The 22,810-nt window shown below is 37.0% G+C and overlaps 1 protein-coding gene across 14 annotated transcripts in view; it reads left to right on the top strand.

Annotated features, from left to right (window-relative positions):
- The window catches only part of CPED1 (cadherin like and PC-esterase domain containing 1), a 252,263-nt gene that overhangs the window by 59,667 nt on the left and 169,786 nt on the right, over nucleotides 1-22,810 (top strand). For all 14 annotated transcript variants that reach the window (XR_012132159.1, XM_073238530.1, XM_073238537.1 and 11 more), the window contains one exon: nucleotides 1,236-1,311. Coding sequence is in view for 12 of the 14 variants with exons in the window: in XM_073238530.1 (XP_073094631.1) it covers nucleotides 1,236-1,311 (76 nt within the window). In the remaining 2 variants the exon portion in view is untranslated. The remainder of the gene's footprint in view (nucleotides 1-1,235; nucleotides 1,312-22,810) is intronic.

The following is a 22,810-nucleotide window of genomic DNA, read 5'->3' as shown; positions in this document are numbered from 1 at the left end:
CAAGAGCAGGATCTTCTGAAGTCTGGGCTTCATTCATGCACAACCCAGACTGAAGTTTACTGTTTGCTGAAAAAAGGAATAGGGTTAAGATCGCAAGGATTAGAGAATGTTTAATCCAAGCACTGTTTCAAAGCACTTTAAATGAACTATTTTTAAGAAAATGACAACTTATGTTTGAATTACTGAACTGGTAAAATCTTAGAGAAGAAGTGGAACTTAGAGACCAAAGCCTCTAAATGCTTTATTGTACAAATGGAGAACTTGACAAAGAAAAGCAAAGGGTTATGATTCTCAAGGTCAAGGTCATGATTCTGTAAAGACTCAAGGTCATGATTCTGTAAAGGCCACCAGTGGGGTGACAGCCTGGATTTCTGTTTTCTCTTTTCTCCAACTGCATGCTAGCAGGACACAGTGGAGAAACTACGATACTTTATTAATTTGGAAAGTAATCAGTAATTTCTCAAAAATGAATCTGAATTTCCAGCTAATCTCCCCTGATCTCTTTCTGTTGGTTTAAACAAAGCTTTACCATATTTGACATTAACTTGGGGATGTAGTTGATAATACCTACTTAATTAATTTGTAAATTCAGAAGGAGAAGATTAAGCTTGTTTGTATCTTTTCTTTAAAGTTACAATATATATTTGAATTTAAGATACTTCTATGAAATTTTCTAAGAACAGATTTTTGTGAAAACACAGTTTTGCTGTGACTCAGTTTTATATTTAGGAACAATAATGCCCTTCAGTATGAAGTGAAACTCTGTATGAAGTTTTCAAACAGGATTAGCACTGAATTACCCACTGTCTATGATTCAGATCACTGAGGGCCTTTGGAACTTTGGAGTTCAGTTGATTCTGAGGTATGTTTAGTGCTATTTCTTTTTGCCAAAGCGAAATTTGCAACTCTTAAGTTATTTGTGTTACCCTAATTTCCATGAGGGCAAAAGTGACTATGTTTTATTTCTAGCAAATATCATGGTGATGAAGTATATTAAAGTCTTCAAAAGCACTCTCAAATATTTTAAAGATTTATAAGCACAAGTTTTTATTTTATGTTATCAAATAAACCACTTTTATTGTTTTGGATTTGAATGTTGACTTGCAGACATTTGAAGGTGGAGTGTGTATGGTGTAGATGGTACTTCCCGTCTATATATATATACCCTATGGGTTTTGCATCTCCTTTGCTAGCATTTGTGAATGCCTAACTTACTAGAATCTCATTCCTTTCAGGTCAACATATTGCCAGAAATACAGCATCAGCTTTGCACAAAGGAAGGATTATGTCAAATAATTAGAAGATTTCCAGGTAATCTTCAGTTTGCTTCTTTATGCTTAAACAGATAAGATATGTAGGCTTCCTCAACAGAGACCAAATAATGAGGTCTCAGAACCTCATATTTAACTCCTCTGTGTATCAATTCCACTGTCACAAATCTTCCAGAATCCACAGGTTTTACCAATGTGAAGACCTTGATAAAAAGGAATACAAGTGTTAACATTGATATTCTTTCTCTCATTTTTGTCTTCTAACTTTCTAGGTGAATATTCCATTTCTTCCTTTGTGTTTTTCTTTAAAATAATTGCTTTATTTTAAAAGCAATTATAATATTTCTTAATTATATAAAACTTGAGGTTTTAAAAAAATGTATTTCTTTGTGATTAAATGATTCTGATCCTAACAAATTTGTTTCTTCTCTCTGAAATCCCCCTTCCTTTGTGTGTTTTAAACTGGATACTGAATGAGTAAATTCTATGTCCTGACAACATTAGAGCCAAAATTACCACCTCATTTCCTCATAGATTCCCAGAGTGGAAAAAAAGCATCAGATGGTATATGAATCTTCATAGATCAAATTATAACTTACTTCAAAACTCATCAGTTTAAAGAGATCCTCAGATTTCTTATTTAAAGCCTTATGTAATATTTAACAGCTTATGCCCCTAGAAATATAGTATTTCACTATATAATCTAGATCTACATTGCTTTCTTTCTTTTTTGGGGGGGAACATAGTGAAATCAGAAAACTGTCTTAACCCATCAACTTTCCCATAGGGTTTCTGCCTCCACACCAAACTGTGTCCTGTTATAAAGACTGCAGTCTTCTGTCATTTATCAAGGATTAAAACAAAATAAAAATGGACCAGCAATTCAACTTTCAATTTAAGATATGGTCTAAAATAAATAATAGTTGTATAAACTTTCTTCTGTAGCTGTTGTTTCATATGGCAATTGTACTGACTCCGTAATCCGTTTTTGTTTTGTTTGGGTTAACTCCAGCTGGGTTGTTTCTCTTTTTTATAAAAAAAAGAATGTTTTTATAAGAAGTAAAATAATTATTTCCACTGATAAATTATTAATAAATATGTAGAAATCCTTTAGTTAAGGCAATTTGAAAAAGGTCTTGTTTACATTTTGAACAGAGCTTACATATTTTTAAAGTATGTTTTTCTAGGTTACTATTTACATTTCAAATGGTTGAACAAAACACCAAGTTTCCTTAATACTGGAGTTAGCAGAATAGAATCATAAGAGTGAAAGCATGCTTGCAGCCAGAAATGGATTACCAGTTTTAAAAAATTACCCAAACAACTCTTATATAAGTTTATATTTTGTGTCCATAAAATTAATGTGTTTTTATGTCTTTCTTTGCTTTAAACTTTTTTATTCTCAAGAACAGCTATAGGTTCTAGACATATCCTTTCTCCCCTCTGTCTAGTGTGTTAATTTTCTGTTTATCTCCGTCACTAACAAGATGGTTTCATGGACAAGATGATTTCATGGAATATACACCCTTTTAAATGGAATGACTTCTCCTGTCATGTTATCTTTTTCTAGCTAAAGATAATTTTCTTAGATGTGTAGCTTTAAAAGAATGTGTCTATAGCATTATTTTCTGATTTAAGCTTTATAAACAATATCTTTTATTGTAGACTGTTGCTATGAATATATGGTATATCATATAAGCTCAGTATTCACAAGATGGAAAATATTTTATTTATTGTGAATACTGAATGTTTAATACTGGTTACAGATTAGATAGCATCATGTTAGTACCTAAATATATATAGCACTATTGAAAAGTTAAGATAGTAAAACTGAAAATAATACTTCATCATATAGCCATTTTTTAAAAAAGGCCAAGTGGCCTGTGTTATTTTAAGCTGTTTTTCATTTCGAGTGAGACAAAACACAAATTTTGAAACCAGAAATTTTAGCTCTGCCCCCTATTAGCTATGTGGCAACTTCAGGATGTTGAGTTTTTAAATCTACAAAATGAAGATAATGAGAAGCTTATTACCATTTCATAAGCTTTTGAAAATCAAGTAAATTATATATGTATGTATAATATACACATTATTATACACTCATATATGTGTCTCACACACACACATATATTTGTACATATTACATACACACAAAAAGCAAATAATACCTTGTATCTTACATGTAATGCTTACAAAATGGTAACTGCATCATTATAGATTTGAAAAATCAAGCAACAGGCCTCACTATACTTAATATTTTTTCTTCATCTGATCATTACTATGACTTTATATTTCCATCGAAGACCTGTAAAGAGTCTGAGATTCCATGCTACTTCCAAACTCACAAGTCACCTGCTACAATTTCCTGGGGGCTGGCAGAAGGTAGGAGACTCCAGGGTCAGAGACAAATGACTTTATTATTTGTAGTGATAGCTGGAGGTGGACTGTCAGCATCTGCGCCAGTTTACTGTATCCCACTTGTGATGTGAAGAAGGCTAGGGAGCTAGGTAATGCTTGAATCCTTAGAGTTTGCATTTCAAGAGAGGAACTCTGAGCTTAGGGAACTTGAATCTTTTCTAATGGGCATGCCTTTATTTCTAGTGAGCATGCCTGCCCTTTGCCCCAGAGAGAGACATTATTTTTGTTAAATGGTACAAAACCTTCTCTTTGCTCCAGAGTGAGACACCATCTCTATCTTTCAAGGCTATCTGCTGTATAAATAATCTTTGAAAAGATAGTTCAGAACAAAGATCGTCAGTTCCTCTGCTTGCAAAATGTGCAGAAATGTGAAAGATATATGGAGAAGGGTTTCCTAAGGTTTCAGAGAAGAATACCTGACAAGTTCTAGCTCCGACGTTTAATCAATATATAATTCTGAGCAAGATTTGAAGCTTAGTTGTGCTTCAGTTTTCTTATCTATAAAAATGCAACATTTGGCAATGATTAATAATGCTGAGGTTCCATGATTCTACTGTGTCATTTTTCCCTGTAGACACGCTGCCCCATGCTTTATCTTCAGCAGTAGGTAGAGACAGAGATGCCAAGAAAGGAGGGTGAGCATACTGGTGAATGCAGTTGGGGGCAGGTAAGTGTGGCAGGACAGCGTTTGGGCCAGATGTAGAGGAGTGCTTGAAGACAGCATGTTAGACTAACACAGTCTGTTCTGTTCCGCAGCCAAACACGGTGTACCTGACATTAGAGTCGTGACTCCCATTAAAGGGCACAAATCCATGGAACTTTTACGGGCTAGCTCAAAGATTTATTTTTATCTTGTTACTTAATACTTTGCCTTTGGGGGGAAAAAGTTTCTTATAATTTTTAGTTGACTAACCTTGTTGCTAATGATTTCTGTTGCTTTTGATTAAAGGTTTTCTTTTTTTTTTATAAAAAGGATTTCTTTCCCATATTCGAACTATAAGTATAAAACACAACATCAGAGAACTGTTTTACTCCAGTTGCAAGTTGTTGATTTTGTTCTTTTAGTGCAGCATTGCCACCAAAAAGTCCTGCTTAGGAGCTTGCCAAAATTTTGGCTCTCCCTCATTCTTTCCAGCAGTGTTATCTCAGCCTGAGCACTGGCTTTCACATGGAGCCTGAAATGTACCCAGACTTCTATTCAAAGATAGCATATTGAACGTTTTAGGATCTCTGTCCTCATTTTCTTAGTAACATGTGAGCACATAAAGAGAAAGGAAAACAAAAAAAATTGAATACCTTTCAATGTATCTAAACAAGGCTGAACTTTAAAAAGTCATAGATACCAAATATAAAACATATCTTTTTTATTATATAATTGAAATTATTTTTAAACATTGGCAAATAATGATTATTTATCTCATGTGACACTGTTGATTGCTTTTAATATTCCAAGTCTAAAAAGTCCTATTTATCATATGCTCTCAGTGAACTGTTGTCCAACAATCAGGTAGCCTAGCTTAAATTTTTTAAAAAAGCAACATGTAAATTGTCCATGCTTAAGACCATTTGAGGATTTTACTACTTTCATTTTTTTCCTCCCCACTGCTATACCTTGGAGGAATGTTCTTCTTCAAACAAGGGTAAAGGAATGGGACCATCCCTAATATTAAAGAAGACCAGGGGCTTAACTCTACTAGACAATTAGGCAAACTTTCAAAGTAGGCCAAAGTTTGCTTGTTCTCTGTGCTCTCAAATGCTGACACCCCATCCTGTGTCTCCTGTGTGCTCTTTCCTTCTTTTGTATTTCCAAAACCTTTTACCTCCTGAGCCACACATGATTATAATCCTTTATGCAAAATATTCTTTCCCCGAGTAAAATTCATCTCTTTAGTATGACTGACTTCAACAAGGTGATAGCAGAAAGCAAGCTGATGGAACTAATTCATCCTAAATTATACCCTCACCCCAGTTATAAGCCTCTTAGATATATTTGCATTTTTACAAAAGAAGCTTGCAAACCCAATGAATTTCTAATTGGTAGGATTTCTGGAAGTGCATTCAAATTCCCATTCAATTATCAGCAAGCCATCCACACCCAAAGCTTACCAAATCCATCTACTTTTCTTCATCCCTACCATGACCGTCCTGGTCCAAGTCAGCATTCTCTCTAACTCTCCCCACTTCCTTTCTTGCCTCTGAAACATCCAGAGTGACCTTTCTGCAGCCAGATTGATCTTTCTCCATCCCTTTCATAAATAAAACAAATTCATTAGGCCTGCTCACAGTAGTCTGCCTAGGGACTAAACAGTGACGCCCCCAATAACTAGCTGATGCTCTGACATGACCCAGGGATGGATTTTATCTAGAACAGAAGTCACACACCCAAATGTTTCCAGGGACCTGGCTTGGGACACAGAAAATTTCATAACAAATTCAGAAGGTTGAGAGGCCAGATAACCTGCACATTTTCAGTATTTGGCCTGTCATTAAATTTAGACTCTTTCGCATAAGCCACTGGGTCTCCGGGAAGAGGAACTGAACCCATAGGAAAGTACAAGGCTGTGCTGCATGGCATCCCAGCTACACCTCTGGAGTGTTTTAATGTTGGAAACTTAAAGAAAGGTCCCCTGTGCTTCTCATCCCTGTAAAGTTCAGTTACCACTAAGATTCAAATCCCTTCCAGTGGCCTAGTGCTGCTTCTCCCACCTACTCATCTCCATACTTGTCTCTGCTCCTTCCCCTTAACACATCTTTGCCTTTCCCTAAACCCTTGGTAAACTCCAGCTTTCCTTTTGCTCATAAACAATAACTGCTAACCGCTAAGCACAACAAAGTTGGGTTTTCTAGTAAAACCTTAATTTCTGGAGTTTGAAGGGATTGTCAGCATCTCCTTGCTTTTCTTTCTTGCTATTGTCTACAAACATCCTGATGATTCAAGACAGTCAAGAAAATTATCACCTGGGTTAACTTCTTCCTCTCCACTTTAAATCTGCCATCATTCTTGCTACTTTTGATGTCCATACCAATGACCCTGTCATCAGCCTAACCTTACTGTTCTTTGATCTCACTGAGCATACGATGTTCATTTTTCATCAACTTCAGCTTCCTACTTGTGTAACTTTGCTTAGTAACTTGCATCATCCAGAACTACTCCATCTTTGAAGCTTAAATTAATTCACTATTGTTAATCATAGTCCTTCTGGCATTTTCACTGTTTCAGTGCCACTGAGCCTAGAACCTCAGCTGACATTTTGGTACTCTTAATTCTGCTACTTTCTCCAAGTATGTTAGCCAGTTTTGGTCATAATTTCTTTCCTACCAAGCCTGGATCACCTAGTCTTCCACACCACCCTTTTAGCAACCAATTTGACTTCTCTGTCCCTATACAACAAACACTGAAAAAAAATCTCAAAGTTTGTTGTTCTCTTATTAGAGGATGTGTTCCTCAGTTGCTAAAATGGAAAAAAACAATCATGCTACTCTTGAAATTGTCAGCTCACCTACCACCATTAACATAGTAGTGGCCTCTTCTGAAGCAGCCTCTCCTTGTCTCCTTCTAAAACGCTTATGAAAACACATACCAGTAAAAATTTAACAACCACTCCTAGCACTTGCAATGCAGGAAAACATAGGAGGAATTTCTAAGGCTGTGCATTCTAAGACTGATAGAAGTAAATTGTAGCGCTTAATATTCCATTCAATTCAGTAGAAGTACAGAAGATCTTCTCCTCCATAGTCAGGATGTATTTCCAAAGATGAGCCAGTGGAATGTGCACACGGTTTGGATGTGGTTTCCAAAAGAATGTCTTCTACAATCTTAGCCAGTCATCAGTTGAGCTAAACAAGTTAGCACCAGAAAATGGATCTTAATCTGTCGTGAAGCCGTAGGTCTCAGAAAAGTCAAGGGTTGAGAAAAGGACACATTCGTTCCAAATTGAGCATATTGTTTTTAAAATGAAGAATATAAATATCTTGACTATACCAATCCAGAGAACATTTTTGTATATCTATTTCAATACAACTACGAACATTTTTGTGTGTGTATTTCATATTGAAAATCTAAACTATTGTAACTCAAAGGTGTCTTCCAAGTGAAGTCTCCCCAATTCGCTGACATAGATGTATACTTCTTTCCTCTGTGTCCCTGCTGTACCTGGTGAAAACTTCTATTGTAGCCAAGTCACATGGTATGCTAATTGTATTTTTTTGTGCTTATCACTGCACGAGGACTGAGATTCCCTGAGGGTAGGATCTCATTTGTCACTTCTCAAGTTCAGTGCATGGTCATAGTTCCTGGTATATAAGAGTCACTCTAATATTTTTTAAAAAGACTGGAGAGGCTGATGGAGAGGGTTGGAGTTATAGAAAAGAAGTCCTTCCAATCAGTCATCAGAGGGTCTTGGCAATACTTGCGTGAGTTTAACATTTACCCGTTATTGGTTTGTTACTGGTACTCAATACTGATTTTGTTCTAGGGGGCAGAGAACAAGGGCCAGCAAAGTTGAAAATACTGCCTTATTCCTCTAAGATATAATTAAATATTTTGAGTAGTAAGGTATTTGCATCTATGAAAGACTTAGAGAACTGGCATAATATATATATACACAATGCATAACATTATCAGTCGACCAACTTCTAGGTGATTCCCATTGCAGCCAAGAGACTCATCACTGTACTGAAGTCGAAGAGGACAAGTTTAACAGTGTCTCACATTGTTGTGGATCCTCAGTCATGCAGGCTAGACATGTACTTGCGGTTCCCTTGGGCAGGCTCATATTTATGTACCACTTTAACCCAAACATCTTTAAATATTTGTTCACCATTTCTTTAGAAGAGAAGCTAAGTGCTGACTGCCAGAAGGATGGAGTAGGAAGACAATGGTGAAAGTTCTCTCTCTTTACTTATCCAGTAATATTTTAGTGCTTCTTATAGATGAGCCCTTCAGGCAGTTTTCTTCATCTTAATGGTTCTACATTCAGGGCAGAGGAAATCCAATACTTCTTGCTTACTATTGTGCATCAGCAGTTTTTCTCTGTGAATCCTGTGAAAGAAAGTGAGGGTGTCTGAGATATGGATGGAAAACCTAAATCAGAATGAAAGAGCATTGATCTAGATTGCAGTGGATGTTAGGTGAATTATTTTTCTTTTTTAAACTTTAAACCTTAAAATATCTGAAAAGCTCTATTTAATGAAGAAATGGAATTGCTTTGGTCCGTAACAGGTAGGATCCTACCCTCTTCATCACCTCCCTTGCTCTGTCTTTTCTTTCTCCTGGTGACCCCTGGCGGCAACTTCCTGACACTTTCCTGACCCCAGGAAGCTCAGGAAGGTTCAGTCTGGGAGTCATGACTCGAGCGAGATAAGGAACCTTAGACTAGAGAGACTTCACAGCAGTCAGTGGGAGTGGAAAGTATATTTGTGATGTTCTCTGGTTATCAAGCATGAAAGTTAGTAGACATGTTCATCTCTTTCCTTGTATCCGGTTCAGGTTTTTGCCTGCCCATAAAGAAGTTAATGCAAATAGAAATCAGATTTTTAAAATAATCATGCATTTTAAAAATTCCTTTTATCTTCACCTTTTATATGCCTTTATCATACTAGTAAGATACTTCCATTGTGAAAAAACAGAAAATATAAATAAACAATAAAAAAGAAAAAAGTAAATACAGTGAAATTACATAATCTTCTCTATTAATATACAATTTTTACATACTAGAGTATTATGCAATTCAAGTGTGAACACATTATGGCATATTTATCAGTGAAAAACTAAGAAGACATTAAAAATAATGTAGATTTATATTTATTTTTACAGACAAATATACACACCATATTGTTGAGTTAAAAATGAGAGTATCGTGTATCATATATATTTTATATACTATATATATTTTATATTAATATATACTTTGCCTATTTATACAGTATTTATGCAAAATGTGTATTGAGTGTGTTTAGTTTTAAAATATATAGTTAATAATATTGTAATAAGGGTGGTGGTAGGGTAACTAGACTTGTTACGGGGATATTTTGTAATGTAGAAAAATACCAAATACCTATGATGTGCACCTGAAACTAATAGGATATTGTATGTCAGTTATACTTCAACAACAATAAAGAAATAAAAAATAAAAATATGTACTTACATATATGAATTCATTTAATACAATGGCTCTATGAGGGAGATATAATTATTTGACTCAAGTGCAGAGAAATTAGGTAAAATTTCCAGGATCACACATAGAACACATGGTATCTGCATATAGGCAGTATGAGTCTGAAGCCTTCTTTCTTGACCTCTTCACTCAACCAAACTCCTCAGGGTGGCATTCATGGCCCCACAGGCTAAGGCAGCTTGCGTTTCCCCCTGGTCTCCAGTTATTCCCCCAACCTAACTCTATCTGCTCAAGCCAACTGCCGCCACTCATGCATACGTTACTGCCCTCTCCTCTTGTGGCTTCACCCTATGACCTCTTTTTAGCTTGATTATCTCTTTAAAGACCTTTTCTCCAAATACAGTCACATTCTGAGGTACTGGGGGTAAAAACTTTAACATAGGAATTTTGGGGGACACATTTCAGCCACAGATGGGTGGATGAGGCAAGGAAATGTGATTGGCAGTTCCACCAGATCCATTTGGAGAGAGGAAAACAGATCTCCAAAGGAAGACAAAAACAACAGATGTCTATTATTGTAGGTATTTGATAAATACTTATTGGTTGGCTATGATAAAGCCTGTGGAATTCTTTAGCAGAACTAACCTCCCTGCCCCAAATCATTTTAAAGTAAGGGAATATTCATCTCCCCTTCTCTTCAGCCCCAGGAGCCCAATACTGTCCACTAGTGACACGCATGCCCTCTGCTGGGCTCCATGTGGGCTCTGTCCGCGCTGTGCTTACTTCTTTCTACCTTGAACCCTATTCTCACATGTCCCCAGACCTGCATCTACTCTCCAGAGCGAGCTAATCTGACAGATTAATTAGTGCTGCCATACTTCCCTTTCTCAAAAGTACAATTTTTTTCCCACAGGAAATACTTCAACCCAAATTAATTGATAAGAATTTTAAACACCCTTGCACACCAGTCAGAATCTTATGGAGACTATTGTACATGCAAATGTAGCAATCACCTACACATTCTAATCTAGCCTTAAAATTTGCCACTCTCCCTCTGAACCATAGATCTTGAAGTTTGCTAATCATGGCCAAAATCAAATGGCAGTATTTGGAAAATGATAGCATAGCCTTGCTTCACTTCCTTGAAAATGGGGGGGAAAATCTGCTGCTTACTATATAGCCTGTTAGTCAGAAAAGACATATTTCTTCCTCCCACTTGGCATTTCTTAAAATCTAAGAAGCAAAGTTATCAGTGTGCCAGGATATGTACTATGTGGTCCTTCATACCTGGCCACAGGCAAGATGTGAGTGAAAGCCCATGGTGGGTCGTAGCACTGGGATATGAGGAAGAATGTGAGCTTCAGAAGCCTCACTTTTTCCTCTTGTCTTTGGGAGAAGTCAGACCAAGTTCATTGACCCAAAAGTGTCTCTTGCTCTTATGTTGCTCATGGCTTTATACTGTCCACATTTGGCATCAGGCCAGTTTGAAAGGGACATGTCCATTTTCCAGTCAACATCTGGCAACTCATTGGCATGTCTAGAGTCATGCTAAAGACTGACTAGGTAAGGGAGTGGATTAATCCCTCTGCTCTTTGTTAAAAGGCTCTGACCTTGAACCAGTTTGGTAAATCTTTATGTCTCTGGTTTGTGACCTCTGTTATGTTATGCCATCATGTAGGTGTATTTATTTATTTCACTTAGAGTCTGTTTTTTTGTGCCAAACACTGTTACAAACTAGGGGCAACATTGCGTAGCACACATATATGATTCTGATTATTAATTTAGATTTTCAACAGACTGTAAAGAGGTAAGAAAAGTGATGTTCACTTTTGTTGCCTAAATCTCTGTCAGGCCCCTATTTACTTACTTAGATGATAAACATAGGTGAGTAGCTTGTGTCTAAATAATACCAAAATAACTTGTTAAAATATGGAGAACTTCAAACAACAAAACCAGTTTTCTTTGCATTACCTAATAAAAATTTAGTACTGTATTTTTACTTCATGAATTTGGTTATCCTGTGTGCCTGGCCTGCATTTATTAACCAATAATTTATTCCCAGCTATATGTAGACATATTGTATGACTCAGTATATAGCCCACTAAAATAAACCATACTATATTTGTTCACATTTTCCTCAACAAATATATCACCCAAGCAAATGACTGTGATATTTTCCCCACATCACTTTTTTCTGAGCCACTATATTTGCAACAAAAATATTAGTAGTGATTTTGAAGTCTTGAAAAGATGCCTGAAAAATATAACTTGTTTCAAAATAGATGAAAAAATTCTCACATGAGTGGCGAAAGTTTTTATTTTTAAGCCATCAGGGGCTACACAGTTTGGGTATTGTACAAGCTGGGTTAAGAAGGATGCAGGTGAAAATTCATACGAAACTTATCTACTTGCTTAGCTTTGTGAGTAAGCTCAATAAGCAAAAGAGAACTATATAATTTTGATTGATTTATCATTTTCAAATCTATTTATCATATATATGTGTTTGTGTGTGAGAGAGAGAAAGGTAGTTAGGTGTTAAAAGACTTCAAGATAATCTCTTTCCCAATCTCCCCAGTGATAGAGATAGCTATTGTACAACAAAATTACAAGTGTTAGAAAAGAAAAATGATGTAAGTTTGTAATGCTCTTGAACATTGGTTTTGTTCATTCATTTTCGTGAAAGTCCAGGGCCAGGAACTGACTTTCGATTTGCAAGGTATCATCAACATGACAAAATAAAAGCATACTGAGGTGATGTATTAAGTGTAATGTGCATACTTCATAAGGGCATGTTATGTAACACATTCGTGGGAGGATGATGCTTGTTATGATGACTCGCTTAAGCTTCTCATTGTAACCATAATAATTCATAATACAGTTTATTGGAACTAATACATTTTGACAGGCATCTTGTGTCTTCCAATCGGACACACCCTGTTGGAAAAAATATTGATAAAGGCCCAAAAAGAATGCTGCAGTAAGTTATAGACAAGGTGAATACATTCATTTCCCCAAACAGAATTTTAGAGTTCTTTGTTAGTGGTTATGTGTGATTAGAAAGATACACGTCTTAGCAGAGGTATAATTAACTGAACGAATGGGGTAATTTTAGAAGATGCTTTACTCCTTGATGATGGGTTGGGTGTGCTTCTGACTGGGAAAGAGGCGTAGACTGTATTATATAGTAAACCCCATTCAAATCCTGTGATTTATTGCATCAATAACTTTCAAAGCTATTTTCTTTAAACTTCTCTTAGCACCATCTAATGGTAAAATATGGAATTTTCTCTTTTCTTCTGAGCCATTTTAATGAATGACATCATAGAGTCATAGCAATACAACCCCAGTGCTGACAATCATTTCACGAGAAAATGGGTAACAGTATCAAAGGGTCAACTTACCCCCAAAAGGACAAAAGTAGGTAATTCATCCACATTGACTGAGAGGGCCTTCTGAAGGTCCACCTTGCTTCACCCATTGCTGAGCATCTTTCAGAAAGTATGTACTGATAAGAATTCTAACCTACCTTGTGAAGACAGAAGTCAGGAATCCTATATGGTCCGGGTGGGAGGAAATCTAACTCTAGTTCCAACCCTAACTGTAGTTATGAGACTCTGGGAAAGGTTCTTAGTCCATTCATACCTCTTTTGTAGGCTTTTAAAATAGGAACAATGATAATGACCATTCTTTCCTCATAGAGTTTTCATGAAAATACTTTATAAAAGAATATGTTTTGTAAATCTATGAAAGTAACATGTAAGGAATTATTTTTATATCACTCCGGATATCCATTACTTGATTTGGAAAGGAAAATCGAATGAGGTTTTCAGTTTTCCACACTGACATAAAACTGTCACAGCAATATATATTGTTCTTTTTGGAGGCATTCTGATAAGGAAAGAAATAGGCAGGTGTTATCTACAGTTAGAGGTTAAGTACAGACCATCGCTGAATAGAATTAATACTAGTTTTTGGGTTGTTTTGAAGAAAGTGTTTGGTTGTTTTAAAATTTTTAACCCTTTCTGAACATGTGTGGGGCAGATATTATCATACCTTATTCAGATAAATGGAAGCTCTGAGAACCACTGGGCTACCGAGAAAGAACCCATATCTCAGGTACTATACTTTATCTCTTATAATAAACTTGAGCCACTATACTCTATTTTAAATCTGTCTTATAATGCAAGAAAACAAGAAAAGAACTATTTAAGAAAGCCTAGTACCTGGGCCTCATGACAACTTGAACTTGTTTACCAATTCTATTATTATTATTATTATTATTTATCTCATCCACTCAAATTATCCTTGTAATCTTTTATTGATCTTCTTTACATGCAGCAGCTGTTAAGTGAATTGGCTGCAGGCAGAAGATTGCTTTTGCTTTGTTTTGTCTTAGCCTTTTGATCTGGAACTCAAGAGCCATGGGAGCCACCCTCCCTGGGCCGGTGGAAACTCAGGGCCCCAGCCCACAGCAGTATTCTCACCACTGAGGGTCCTTTTCACATTTCTTCATCTACCACTCTAGGCTCAGTTCTTCAAACCATCTACAACCTTTCTAGGCGAAGTAGGAAATCTATAGTGAGAGACCGCTTAATGTAGCCATATGCATGCCCTTAGGGAGGACTCAGAGGTGGGGGTGCTCACCAGCGCTATGTTTGGGCCTCTGCAATGATGGGGACCATCTGGGCCTACTTAGAAGGGCCAAGAATTAGTTGTCCTGGCTTTTTGAAGCTACTTTTCTAACCTTGGAAGGTTTTCAGAATTCACTGATTGTGTTGCTAAAATGGACTATAAAAACCCAATCTGGGGTTACGGATTTATAAATATAAGAAGAACCAAATTATGCTTTGTGGGAAATATATGATGTCTGTGGAATTAATGGTGCTCAAAATCATTTTCAGAACAAGTAATTGCTTTGACCTGATTGCACATCTGTTGTTGGATAGCGGCTAGATGCAGACTGAGCCGGGCTGCAGATGTGTGAATCCCATCTCGGCCACTTCATAGCTTAGTGTCCTGGGGCAAGTTTTTTGCTTTTTCCGTGCCTCAGCTTTCTGTCTACAGCTGAGGGACAATGACTATCTCCTAGCATTGGTAAGAGGATAGAAGGAGTTGACGTGTTTAAAGTACTTGGCACAAAGCCTCGCACAGAGTGTGCAACCCACATGTATTAAGTAGTACGATTGTTGCTTCAATAAGTATTTCCATAAATATTAGTTGATAATTGCTAACTACTACTTTCATCTAGTTTGGTGAGACCTGAGTATTTCAGGATTCACTGACCTGGGTTCACAACTAAGATCTTAAAACTGTCACAAAACTATTTCTTTGCCATCACCTGTATTCACTATCTTCAGGTTCCGTCATCTCAAAATCCTGCTACCCTTCACTTTTGGGTCATCCTAAAGCAGTCTTCCACTCTTATCAGACCACACATTCTTTTTAAATAACAAATATATTTATTGCCCTCTGATTGATCTGGGAGGAATAGCTGTAACTTACCTATACACATAATTTCAACAAGCCGGTATAATGCCATAACTTTCAAATAAAGGACAAATACAAGTACTTTATAACAATTTGTAATCAATATGTTTAGATACAATGATGCCATAAGGTGGAATGAAATCCTCAAATGCTCCCACTGATATTTGGAATCACTATGAATTTGAAAGATACAAATTCAGATTGGTGCAGTTGATTTGTAAGAAAATCAGATTCTATAGGTCAAATGTTGGTACTAGAGATGTGCTTCTCCAAAATGGTGAACAACTCTTGAGAAAATCATAGAGTTGTTTCCTCGCTTGACCATGGAACTACATTCCTGTAAAATTGTGCATATTAAAAACTGAGTAAAATCTTGGAGTTTATATATAAAATGGAGTTAAGCTCTAAGTTCAAATAACTACCAACAGGCTTTTCACCCATGTTGGTGTCCAGTGAGACATTCAAATGTGATGCAGTTTAAGGAAGAGTTCACTGCTGGGCACAGAGTGATATTCAACACAGTAACAACTCTTGTGGTATATGCACTGGCCAATGAGAATGGATGGCTAACTATTCAAATAGATGCTGGACTTCACACCTTACTAGTGCATTCCTAATAAACATCAGCTTTCTCCTACACGAGGCAGAAATCTAGCATTTATGACCCACAACTGTTAAGTTGCAGCAGCATTCTTATGCATCGTGATGCCCGCAAGTGCCATCTTTATCTTAAAGGGTTTATTCTATGTGTGCAGGAGATGATCCTTGCATGCTTGATACCACGTCCACCATTACTCTATGCCTGTTCAGGTGGCCTCTGGTTACCTGTTGCTGATGTACGCCACTGATCTGCCCACCAAAAGTGCTCTGCCACTCAGGCCCCACATGGCTGCTGCTGTGGCTGGCACTGTGCTGAAGTGTCAAGCCCAGGGTCAGGGATTCCAAGGGTCATGCAGACCTGCTTCTCCCCTGGTCGCTGCTGAAACTGGTTGTCGTGTCCTGTTGTGCCAATCGCTGTCTTGCCATGGGCTGGAAGTCTTTGGGTGTTCTCAGAAGCCCAAATAAGTCAAAACTAAATTGATTCAGTAGTAAAAACCCAGGAGTCAAATCCTTTCTGTTAGAATTTTTTTCTATTGATGTAGTGTTACACTCTCAAATTCTCACAGATAATTAAAAAAAAGTCATTTAGCATTGTTTTAGCTTCCAACCTGGCCTTGACCTGGATTGGAAGAGTGACTGTGGACTGCAGGAGCAACGTTCTGAAGCTCACCCTTCTCTTCTGTGCTGTCCCGTTACCCCTGGACGTCTTTTACCAGCCACCTCTTCTTCTATAGGCCAGATCCCTTAGTATTGGCCTTACCCGCAGCTCCTCCAGTCAAGGCCAGACATGGTGAACCCCTAGTTGGACACAGATGAGCTTCACACCAGAACTCCACTATGATGGTAGATAACAACCAGATAGCATCCTTGACGTGTCCTATTGACCATAGGGTTTAAAAGAACAAAAAAGTAGATATCTTTTTTTTCTTGTCTCATTTTTGGGGGTTGTGATGTGATGTTTATTATTGCTGAGTTCTGATAGTGTCCCTCCTGGACCTGAACTATTTCTCTTTAACAGAGTATGGAAATAGGGTTGTATTTATCCTTCAGATATAAAACTATAACTATTTATATGCTTGTGTTCCAAATATTGCAAAAGCAGAATGTTTACTTTGAATCTAAATACAGAATTGAGAACAAAAGGAGATAGATTACATGGTTAAGTAAACTGCTATGCCTGATTTATCTTTTTCAGTAGTATTTGTAATGTTTCTGTTTCTAGATTCCTTCTCTCAGTCCTGTGCAGGTCAGTCAACAGCTAATTTTAGAAGAGCTGATGTCATTTAAGGGAAAGAACTTTAAACTGTATCCATAAAGGGTTGTTTTTTAAAAAGCAAAGATACCACCCACAAAGTGATATTTAAACTTTTCCAGTTACATGATTTATTGGTAAACCTACGCATGTTATGCCAAGAGCAAAATAAGTAATACACCAGTTGTACTCTGAGTTTTTAATTAAGGGAAATTTTACCAGTCATACAGATTTTAATAGGATATGCTGCTATAAAATGGGTGAAAAGCCCTTAGTTACATGGAATATGGTTCACAGGAGAAAGCAAAACCTAAAAACAACCAAAAAAATCTAAGGTGTTATGTCCATTTTGAAAATTTCTGGTTGGAATCATGTGCCCTAATGTCAGCTCCAGCTCCTGGGACTAATGGGTTTTGTGAATGTTTTAAGTGATTTGGTAAATAGAAGCTGGTGTCAGGGGACTGAAGAAAATGCTGAGTCAAGAACAGCAGTGCCGAGCTGGTAACTAGGGAAGCAGTTTTGAAGCAGTGCTGAAACCTGAATTTCAAGTCATTTGATGGATGATGATGACTGTGAACTTTTGTCACTTCTCACTCCAGATCCATGAAATTGAATGAACACTCAAGTCCAACTTTTTACCTAATAGAAACTTCCTGACCTTTTTGGTTGTGCTGGGCTGCCAGCGACCCTGCCTTCCCTCACAGTGGAGCACCCAGCAGCACCTCCAGCAGAGAGAGCTGATCTCGCCACAGGGGATCAAGCCATGTGTGGCAGGGAACCTGGGCGAAAATGGCCCTTTCAAGACAATGCTAAGCATTATGTTGTGTTAAACAAATTAAAACAGCCCCTCCAACAACAACAGGTCTGTCTCTAAAAACCTTGAGGAGTAGTTGAACTTAAACAAATTTTTAATACATGGAGTGAAACAAATACGATAACAAATATTGGTAGCAAAAGGGGGAATTAGCCTTAATGCATAATGAAATTTCTGCCAAATTCTGCTTTTATAACCCTTTTTCTTCCCTAGGCAACTCCCTCTGGCTCACCAAAACACCATCCTAACCAACCTCTCTCCTCGTTGGTTTTTTTGCCCACCCTCCTCTCTATAACTCATTTCTGTACATTTAAAAAATCATGTTACTTTTTTTCCCATTACTCCAAATAACATAACAAAGGCTTGGTTCTTAAGTCAGTCTTTCTTAGAGGGAAAAAGAGGAGGAGAAAACCTGTACTTTGACATTTTTTTCACTGTTACCTAATATTTTCCCCTCTTGACTTAAATCTAGCTTGATTTATTTCTACTACTTAACAATTCAAACTTTTAAATTTAGCTTCCATTGGCTGGGGCTATGGTATCAAACTATAGTAGAGAGTTGACCAGTTAGCTCAGGGCTTTGAATTCCTGAGTGATGGCCAGAGCTCACAAGATCTTTTAAAGCCATCACCACACACTAGTACTCTTACCACTGAGAGTCCTTTTCACATTATGTGCCCTAATTTATTGAAAATAGATTGAGACATTGATAGGTGCCACAAGATTATTTTCCCTATGACATTTAATATATTTGGTAAGAAATAGAAATTCAGTCTGTATTTGCTATCCAGGGACATGCAGACAAGTGGTTTTAATTGAGATAAAGTACAGATGTCAAAGCTCTAAAGCCTGCTTGAATAAAGTCTCTGGGAAATAATTTATATAAATATATACATACATATATGTAAATGCATATATAATTATATTAAATATATATTATAAATATATTTATATACTAAATATAAATATGTAAGTATTAAATATATATAATTATTCATATATACATGCATGCATGCATACATGTGCATGCACACACATATATGCTAAATGCATCTTGGCAGTGCAAAAGATGAGAGATGTATGGAAAAAATATGAAGAATATCCTCTGGAGGATAGTCATTTGAATTTAATGTCCTGGCCTAAGTTCTATTCAGAGAAAAGACAGTTCAACTTCAGAGTTTAAAATCTGGACAAAAATGGGAAAAAAAAATCCAAAATTTTAATTACCTAATTAACATCTTTAAAGACCAACAATTATTTAGCACTTCAGATATTGATAGTATTACTATGCACATTTTATTACACCAAAAATATCGTGTAAAAAATTGAAGGTTGAGTTGGTCTGTGAACTTGCATTCAGGGAGACACGTTAGTGCATGGTTTCATTTAAGCAGGGTCAATGACCTCCAGCGTTTGCATCTTACATTTAAATTGGGATTGGCTTCACTGTACTTGAAAAGAATTCAGAATCACTGTTCCAAATTTCTAGTAGAGTATTAATTATTCTGATGTAAATTATATCACAATATTTCATTGTTTACTCTAGAAAAAGTTCCTGAGAAAAATAGTTTAATATTAATAAAGTGATTAACATATTTTACAGTGGGTGGGCTTAGATGGCTATTCTGTTATCAATTTGTTTCACTCTATATATTAATATTTGTTGGAGGTTGCATTTCAAATTGTTATTAATGATGCTCATTAATTTAGGCCAAATTATTCATCTTTGGTCTTGTTGAAGTAGTCAAGCATTTTTTTTCTCCTTTCCTTTTGGGAGAATTCATGCAGAAAAACATCAAAGCAAAATTAAGCTGCCATAAAGTAATAAAACAATCTTTCATGCTATTTGGTCATTGCAATGAAATCATAGGGACAAGAAAATTGAAGTAGTAGTCTAGACACAGTTTTTATTACCAAGGATGAGCAGAATTCAAGGTTCTTATGTTGTCATGGTCAAAACATAGAGTAGGCCATGGGGAAAATTGTTTTTGTAGAATTGCATGACTTTGACACTTCCACTGAAAAAGAACAGAAAGGAGAACATTTATGGCTTTGCATTTACTGAATGCTCTCTAAGCATTTGATTGATTGGCTAGTCCTTGGAAACTTTGTACAATGACTACCCCTTTGAAGCATATTGCTATGTCATTGAGCTGGTCACTTTTATGGGTCACATTGTATCTCCACTTACATCAGGACATGGACTGCATCTCATTTCCTGTAACATTAAGTGTGATTTTTCTCCCCAAAATTACTATATTGGAGTTCTGTGCTATTTGTGGTTCAATGCACCCTTATGTAGTAACATAGGAAAAATATTCTGAAACTATAGAGAGGAAACTATTGGTGTCAAAGCTACATAGGTAATAATATAATAATGTCAGATCTTGAGAAAGGGATTTTTAGTTGCCTGGCTTAAGGGGAGAATTTTGTATTAATAATGCTCTTATGTGTTTGGTGTATCCATGTTCACAGCACATTAAAGGAAATTTCATATTTAATTCTGTCAGCATCCAAATGAGGTAGGTTCTTATTGCTATTATTATTCTCATTTTCCAGATAAAGATACTGAACCAAGAAAAGTTAGGGAATTAGATTATGCTCATAACTATGAATAGGAACCCATTAATAGACAGGAATTAGGATTTCTAAAATAATTGTTATTTGGAATATCATTTGAAAATATTTCTGGGGAAAAAAATTGGAAAGCAACTATATTACAACATCCTGGACAAATTAAAACATGTGGCTGTTGGTTTCTCCCATATCTTCACAGGCCCAGGTTCAGTTTGCTACGTAAAACAAATGAATCCCAGGTCCCCAAATCCTCCCTTAGGTGGTGTCCATAAGGTGCAGCCTTCCTGCTAGCTGTCTGATGGTGACTTTCCCTTCCAAGTTTCTTGTGCTCACTGTGAGTTCCAGGGAGCTCTGGGGTATCAGGCCTCTTGGCTTCATCTCGGGCATCCGTCTCTCCCTGCTCACTGGAGCTGTCTGAGTGTTACTGCGCATTCTGATATGGTCATGAACATATCGTGTCACTCTAATGAGTGCCACACTGAAGTGGAGAGAGAGAAAAACAATTCCTGCCCACATTGCACTCATTTCCTTGGGGGGTGAACAAAAAGGTTACACTACAACTCCAGTAAAAGCACTCAGCCCTTGGCTTGTTCCTTATCATTTCAGCCCCTTTTTCCGTGACCAGTGCACATAATCTCTAGTTATTTGGGTAAGAAGACTTTGGCGTTCACTTATTAAGCAGACGTTTATTGAGCTCCTATACTATTCCAGCCTGGACTTGGGACTAGATGTGCAATAGAGAAAAACAATGAGAGTTCCTGACCTCAGAGAGCTTATAGTCCAGTGAACTGAGAATACCCTTTGATGTACTGAAAATAATCTGGCCCTTCTGACTGCCAATGAGTAATCAAGTTTGTGAATTTGAATCTACCTCACCATTTTTACACTGCTCAAGAGATGAAAGGTGGTTAATATTACTCAAATACTTTCTCAGAGGTTGGGAGCTTAAAGTGGGTCCAGCTACAGCCTCTCCTACAAGGTTTATTGGGCCTTACTGGAATAAGGCAGCAGCTGGTAGACCCCGAGGAGCACTCACAATTGCTGGAGAGTGCCTAAATTCACAAAAGGACCCTATTTCAGCTCTGGCCCTTCAACCCTTGCCATTTATCTGTTCCATTATTAGGTCATAATAGCATATATTAAAAATTCAGTGTAACATCACTTTTTACCTAGAATCACAAATTTAGAACTGTAGAGTACCTTGGAAATCATCTACTTACTCATGGAGCAAATATTTGTTTAGTGCCCACTGTGCTTGTTCTGTGCTTTTTCATTGTCACACAACGGAGGAAACAGATCCAAAGGTTGTTTCTCTTAAGGAACTGGCAGAACTTGAGGTTTGCTTCTGTTGTTTTCAAAGCATATACTACATACTCATTGGATGATGTGAAGATCATTCCTTGTATTAGAACTCTCCAGAGAACAGAACCAATAATATATCTATTTTTATATCTATCTATCTATCTATCTGTCATGTGCTGTTACCTATCATTTATACATAAGAGAGAGGGAGAGAAAAAGATTTATTGTTATGCTATTGGCTCATGTGATTACAGAGGCTGAGAAGTCCCATGATCTGCCATCTGCAAGCTGGAGACCTGGGGGAGCTGGTGGTGTAGATTCCAGTCCAAGTCTGAAGGTCTGAGGACCAGTGTGCAGGGCAGGAGAAGATGGCTGTCCCAGCTCAGTCTGGGAGCAAATTCAACCCTCCTAGCCTTTTTGTTCTATTGGAGCCCTCAGCAGATTGGATGACAGCCACCCGTATCTGTGAGAGTTCCCTGCTTTACTCATTCCACGTATTCAAATGCTAATCTCTTCCAGAACACCCTCTCAGGCATACCCAGAAGTAATGTTTAAACAGCCATTATCTAGGCATCTGTTGGCCCAGTTAAGTTGCCATATAAAATTAACCATAGAACCCCTTTGTCCTTCCTGCCCACAGACATTCTAACCTTCTCTCATGGGGAGTATGTTTATGTACTCTCTTGCTTTCCTCCATTTGGACATGGATGATATGTATCAATATTCAACCATTTTTGACCTAACAAAAGATAATTTCGTATGGTTTCTGCCTAAGCCATATATAAATGCTGGTATTTGATATCAAAGCTAGTGTTATTTTTTTCTCCCTCATTCTTCCTTTATGTGTACACACACACACACACAGTTATACACACGTATAACTGCTTCTCCAGGACACGTGGCTAGTAAGGAAAAGACCTGCACCAAAACACGTATTTTACAAATACAGGGTTTGTACTGGATATTCTCCATT

The sequence above is a fragment of the Manis javanica genome, chromosome 6, assembly GCF_040802235.1.
Source record: "Manis javanica isolate MJ-LG chromosome 6, MJ_LKY, whole genome shotgun sequence".
Taxonomy (NCBI): domain Eukaryota; kingdom Metazoa; phylum Chordata; class Mammalia; order Pholidota; family Manidae; genus Manis; species Manis javanica.
This window is presented reverse-complemented; position numbering and strand designations above follow the sequence as displayed.